Raw genomic sequence first — 6,389 nt, 5'->3', positions numbered from 1 at the left:
GAAGTATATCTATGTGTAACTTAGCATAATCGTCATGGATTGTGTCTGCTCTTACCCACCAGCCTTTGAGTTGTCTGGGGCCAGGGGCTTGTACCTTGCATCCTCCAGCCCAGCCGAAGGCCTGGTATGTGGTAGGTGCTCCCAGTTGTAGAATGAATGAATGAAAAAAATCTAACTTTGGAGCAGACTTGACTGTAGATTCCAGAGCCTGCAACGCCCTTGTGCACATGCACATCTCACACAGAGGTGACACGGGTGCCGGAGTACACGGCAGGCTCAGCACGTCCCCATGCTAGGACACACAGGGGTATGCACAACATCCGGCAGCATGTCCCGTAGAAAATCATCAGTGCCCCTTTCCCCCAGGCCCCAACTTCCCTTTCCACTCTGCCCCATCTCGCTCCCTGTGCCTGGACGTCTGTGGGGCACTTGCACACACCGCCACCTCTAGTGCCCGACTCTTGCACCCCACTCCACATGCTGGCAGCACTGGTGATGTCTCTCTCCTTTCCCCCAAATTCTCCTCACCCTTCAGGGCTCAACGCAAGTCCTTCCCCTTCACAAAGCGCTCTGAACTTCCCCCGAGGGTCCCCTCTCCAGTCTTTATACCTGCTCCCCTCTAGCTCTCACACCAGGCCTGGGGTTACCAACCAGTCGATCTCATCTGAACTCGTCAGCCCTTCTGAGCTAAACCATGAGCTTTTGGGGACGAGGGCTTCTCCTTAATGCTCCGGAGTCCCTGGCACAAAACTGGCCATGAAGAAGGTATTTAATGCACTCTTGTCTGAATAGGAAAACTGATGAATAAGTAAGTGATCTCCTAAATGGAGGGGTGGAGGCGACAGTGGCTAGGGCCAGGAATTGGAAGAGAGGGAGGGCACAGCCATTGTATCAGTTTTACCCCCACGTGGCTGAAGCTTCCAAGGAGCTTTGCTGTTCCATTAGGGATCTTGAGCTCACAGGCGACCCCCCGGCTGAAGGTCAGAGGACAGCCCAGAGTCCATCTGGGCCAGGAATCATGGTAGTGAGACTCAAGGGTAGCCAGGGATTCTGGGTGCCCTGATCCAAGTTAGAAGCTCTCTGAGAGCTCTCAGCCTTCGCTTCTGGGGCAGGAAAGTTTACAACAGAGGAAGGGTGACCCTGTTATTACTAGGTGACCCTGTGCAGGCCCAGTCCCCCTGGAGCCAGGGAATCCCCCTGGGATGGAGCCCCAGAAACTAACAAGACATAACCTCCGTCCTTGATCGTGATCCTGATCTTATGACCCCACTTCAGGAGGCAGCCCAGGGCACCTGCTGCTGGCAGAGTGTGAGCTCTTTCACCCAGAGAGGGTAGAAAACCCACTCAGACCAGGTGGGCGCTGGGCCCTCTTCCCACCCTGGCCGTGCTCTGGCCGAGGTGGGGTCCCTAAAGGGTGAGGCCCTGGAGCACCTGTGCCCCTCCACCCTCCATTTTTCCCTGGAACGGCCTTGCCCAAACCACACTTGAAACCAGACTCCTTCTGCGCCAGGGCCTAGAAGGTCGGTGAGGATAGCCTGGGATTAGGGGGAGGGTTGCCAAGCCCTTCCCCAGAGGGCTAGACCCCCTGAGCCTGCCTGTGAGGCTCTCCTTCACTTCCTTCCTCCCCACCACACTTCCCAGCAGCCGAACTTCCTGGGTTTGCAACAGGGTGAAACAGAGGCATTGCCCAAGGTGTGGGCATGGTCCAGAAGCTTCCTTCAAGCACTGTTTCCTCAATGCCAGAGCAGGAAGGGCTCAGCTGGGAGGGCCTGGCCTCAGAGAGGAGACCCCATGAGGCAGCTCCATTAGAACCTCCCACTCACAACCCCTGAAGCCTGCAAGGTTGTTAGACCCACTTCTCAGAGTCTGGGAAAAGGGGGAAATATCAGCACTGCCACCCCCATGGGTGAGGCTGGAGTCTGGCCCCTTTCTGCAAAGCGGTGCTCTTGTGTTGACAGAATGGTTTGTATTCATCGGGGTCCAGGCAGTAAAGAGATGGCACACTCAGGGCTCAGCTGAAGACAGCTTAAAGGAGGGCCTGTTTACAGAGAGCTGCTGAAGCACCCTCAGACTAGCAACTGCAGGAAGCCACTACCACTCACATATCCAACAAGGACAAGAGGAGGTGAGGCGACTGGAGCCCAGCGAGAGCTGGAGCTGTAAAAGGGGCCACCAGCGGGAGACGCAGAGCCATCGGCAGTACTGCAGTGAGGAAAGGAGGGAGTGGGGAATAAACACCCTGCCTCTCTCCCCTCCCTCCCCTCATCTTCTGCCAGAACCTCCCATTGGCCAAATCCATCTGGAAGCCAGATGGCAAGGGAGCCAGGTGAGGCAGTCCACAGGGGACATCCTCCCAGGTAGAGAAGCAGAGAATGGAGGCGAGATGGAGCAAGGGACAGAGAGTACCGGCACATGGCTAACTCCTGTCTTCCACACCTCTGCTTTGCTTGTGAAGTGCTGCCTCAACCGTTTTGCCATGGTGCTGACGGATGAGTTCCAATTGTCTAAATACTGCATGTGGTCCAAGGACCACGCATCAGCCACAAATGGCCAATTGCCAGAGAGCATGTTACAGAAGGTGTTCTTGCAGTGAAGCATGTTCTGTGAGCTTTGTTTTTCACAGCCCAACAAATTCTGCCTGTGAAATTGCCCCAAATCCAATGTCCTCCTTTAAAGTGCTGAAAAATAGGTATTTCTTGCATTTACATGAAGAATAGGTGAAGCTTAAATACTGTGTTGGGTTGAATACATCACATTCTTGCTTTCTGTAATATCAATGTAGGCCCAGGGTCAGTTAGACCCCGGCCCAAGCAAAGCTATGGGCTCCGGGTGGTTATGGGGTTCATCTCGTATGCCGATTTTAATCACTAGGTCTCTGGGCTGACAAGGATCCTGAGGTTACATCTGGCCTGAGCAGTACCGTGATTGATTAGTGATGTCTGCCATGGGCATGGATAAAGAAGTAGTGGTACAAGTTCCATCTGGGACCTATGCAGTTACCGAGGTGGCTTTTGGCGGAGCCTCTGCGACTGCCGCCTCTGTCAGCCTGTGACTTCCCTCCCTCTCATCCTTCTCCCTTTCCCTCACCATGTTGGATCACACGGAGTGAGCTCAGCCTGGAAGAATGTCCAGCTGGCTCCACCTCAGCCTCTCTAACCAGCTGACCAAGGGCCCTGACCACATTCTTCTCCACAGGCCACCACTCACGTCTACGTGACCATCGTGGATGAGAACGATAATGCACCTGTGTTCCAGCAGCCTCACTACGAGATCTTACTGGATGAGGGCCCAGACACGATCAACGCCAGCCTCGTCACCGTCCAGGCGCTAGACCTGGATGAGGGGCCCAATGGCACGGTTACCTATGCCATCATTGCTGGCAACATCATCAACACTTTCCATATTGACAGACACACGGTCAGCAGCTGATGGCGGGGTCTAGGCGGAGGGGAGCCCAGTGGCATCACGGGGGCTGGGGGCACAGCAAAGATGGAGTCTGGGAGGAAACTGTGGGGGCAGTCAGTGCGGAAGAATGGAAATCTTGGGTGGGATGGCAACAGGGCTTTCCCATCATGGACAGGATGTCAGGGCCTACCTGCTGGGGCGGTCAGAGGGTGCCCCATGAAGGAGCTGGTCCCCAGCATGGCCCAGACCCACTACCCATCGACCCACCCTTGTTCCCTCTATGTATCCCCAGGGCGTCATCAGAGCTGCCAAGGAGCTGGACTACGAGATCAGCCATGGCCGCTACACCCTGATCGTCACAGCCACAGACCAGTGCCCCATCTTGTCCCGCCGCCTCACCTCCACCACCACGGTGGGTGGGTGGGATACAGCCCCACCTTGGGGACGCAGGGAGGATGGAACCCAGAGAGCTTGAATGGGGGAGGAGGACAGGGAAATATTGTCCAGGAGAAACACCTAAATCCCAGAGCCCTGTCCTGGTCTCAACGACTCACCCAAATTTGCTGTGTGACTTTGAGGAAGTTAACGAACCTCTCTGTGTGGTTACATCAATCAGATAGATGACGACACCTGCCTCTCCTCCCATCATGGAAAGAGCACAAACTCTGATCAAACCATCAGGGGGTTCATATCCCTGACCGTTTACTTCCTAGCTGTGTGTCTCTGGGCAAGTCCCTTTGCCAACCTGAGCTTCACTTTCCCTCTCTGCGAAAGGGGATTAATCAAAACTGTTGCAGGGTATGGGAGGAGCACGTGAGACCGTGCACGATAAAATGCCCACAGTATATTCAGAGCATCATTATAAAAATACAAGTCTGCCCATAAAAAGGCTTCAGCAATAACAGCGACTCACCCACGCACAGCTTAAAAGCCCCGCCCCCCATCCATTATCTCATTTGGTTCCCGGGTCAGTCCCATGAGGCAGGGTCATTGGGTCCAGTTTCCAGATGAGGGGTCTGGGCCCAGCACGGGACTGGCTGGTGTGCAGCCCCAGCGAAGCTTGTCCACCATCCCAGGTGCTTGTGAACGTGAATGATATCAACGACAATGTGCCCACCTTCCCCCGAGACTACGAGGGGCCGTTTGATGTCACTGAGGGCCAGCCGGGGCCTAGAGTGTGGACCTTCCTGGCCCATGACCGGGACTCGGGCCCCAACGGGCAGGTGGAGTACAGCATTGTGGACGGAGACCCTCTGGGTGAGTGGGGCCTGAGTGGGGCCTGAGCGGGGCGGCGGGGGCAGCGCAGTGGGAGGGCCTCGTGGCCCCCAAATCCCGCTCGGGAGCAGAATGAGAGAGGAGGCCTCCAGCCAGTGAGCCCCACCCCTGTGTGATCTTGCCCTCTCTGCGCCTCATTTCCCCATCTGTAAAACAACGAAAACACTCATTTCACATGGATATGGTGAGAGCATTCTGAAACCTGGGAAAAAACTGGTAGCCTTGGAGGGTCACAGACCCCTCTGAGAATTAAATAGAAAATGCCCCTGAGTCACACCCAGAGAAAGGGCTTTGGGGTAGATGAAGGACAAGCACCCTCACCCTAAAACTTTTAGGACCCCTAAATACACACATTCAGCCCCGGGATTTCTCTGCACATCTCCTCGTCACCCACCCACAGCCTTCATAACTGCCTTGGCTCTTCTCCTCAGCTGAAGAACAGAGTTTATGGCCGGTGGGAGTTTTCTCAAGTCAGTTTCCACTCATTTCTATAGAGTAGGAATCCCAGACCCAAAGGCCTATTGGGCTTATGCAGGGAGCATACATGAGAGAAGGGGACCAGGCGGAGCAACAGGGAGAAGTGGGGGCCGTGGCAGCCCCAGCTCAGCTCCTGCCGATTGGTGCCATGTCTTCCCGTTTTTAAGGCCTGGGTGCCAGGCCTCCCCATTTTTAAAAGAGACTGGAAATTTTTGGAAATTTAAATCTTTGTAAAACATCCCGATTTTTAATTGATCATTTGATAGTTATTGAACACCTATGATATGCCAATCATATTCCAGGTGCTAAGAATACAGAACAATACCAAACAGATGCAAATCCCTGCCCTTACACAGTTCAAGGACATAGGCAATGAGCGTAACTGATTATGTCGATAACTTAGTAACATTGGTAGGTGCTAAGTGCTGTAGGGAAACGGGGAGCTGGGAGACGGGGAGTGCCAGGGTGAAGGCGACACTGGTAGGTGGGGTGCTCAAGAAAGGCCTGTCCGGGGAGGTGACATTTGAGCAAAGACCCGAAGGAAGTGAGGAGTGGGTCATGCGGACACTTGGGGAAGAGCATCCCAGGCAGAGGGAACAGCAACGGCAAAGGCCCTGAGGTTGGAACATGCCTGGCAGCAAGCAAAAAGGCCCTGTGGCTGACATGAAGTCGAGCAAGGGGGCAAGCAGGAAGAGATGAGATCGGAGAGGGGGTGAGCCCAGATGCTGGGTCCTGGAGGCCATTATCAGAACTTGACTTTCGCTGCAAGTGAGGTGGGCTCCATGTAGCAGGGCTTTGAGCAGAGGAGGGACGCAGTTTGACTTAGATTTTAACAGAACCACTCCACTTCTTGGGCTCAAAACAGACCAGAGGAGTTAAGGAAAGGGAGCAGGGAAATAAGTAGAGCCTGTTGCAGCCACTCAGCCTGGAGGTAGCATAGCCAGGACCGAAGCGGTGGCACCCCAGGATGGTGTGAGGTGGTCGGCTCTGGCATATTTCCCAGGTGGAGCCAACGGGATGTGCTGACTGATCGGATGTGGGGTGTGAGAGAAAGCCAAGGATGACACCAATGTTTTGGCCTGAGCAGCTGGGGAGAGGGCTTTGCCATTAACGGTGGGCAGGCTGAGGCAGGAGCAGGTGTCGGGGGAAGGACACGGTGAGGCTGCAATGTCAGGTAGGGATCGGATGCAGGAGCGAGTTCAGGAGAGAAGTCTGGGCTGGAGAGAGGTATC

At 54.8% G+C, this 6,389-nt stretch overlaps 1 protein-coding gene across 2 annotated transcripts in view; it reads left to right on the top strand.

Moving 5' to 3' along the window:
* CDH23 (cadherin related 23) overlaps window positions 1–6,389 on the top strand; it is a 363,213-nt gene that overhangs the window by 326,455 nt on the left and 30,369 nt on the right. For both annotated transcript variants that reach the window (XM_054572651.1, XM_054572650.1), the window contains exons 38-40: window positions 3,196–3,417; window positions 3,698–3,817; window positions 4,482–4,662. In XM_054572651.1, coding sequence (XP_054428626.1) covers window positions 3,196–3,417; window positions 3,698–3,817; window positions 4,482–4,662 — 523 coding nt within the window. The remainder of the gene's footprint in view (window positions 1–3,195; window positions 3,418–3,697; window positions 3,818–4,481; window positions 4,663–6,389) is intronic.

This window comes from Pteronotus mesoamericanus, unplaced genomic scaffold (assembly GCF_021234165.1).
Source record: "Pteronotus mesoamericanus isolate MK-2021 breed Mesoamerican mustached bat unplaced genomic scaffold, CSHL_Meso_final contig_24, whole genome shotgun sequence".
Classification (NCBI taxonomy): domain Eukaryota; kingdom Metazoa; phylum Chordata; class Mammalia; order Chiroptera; family Mormoopidae; genus Pteronotus; species Pteronotus mesoamericanus.
This window is presented reverse-complemented; position numbering and strand designations above follow the sequence as displayed.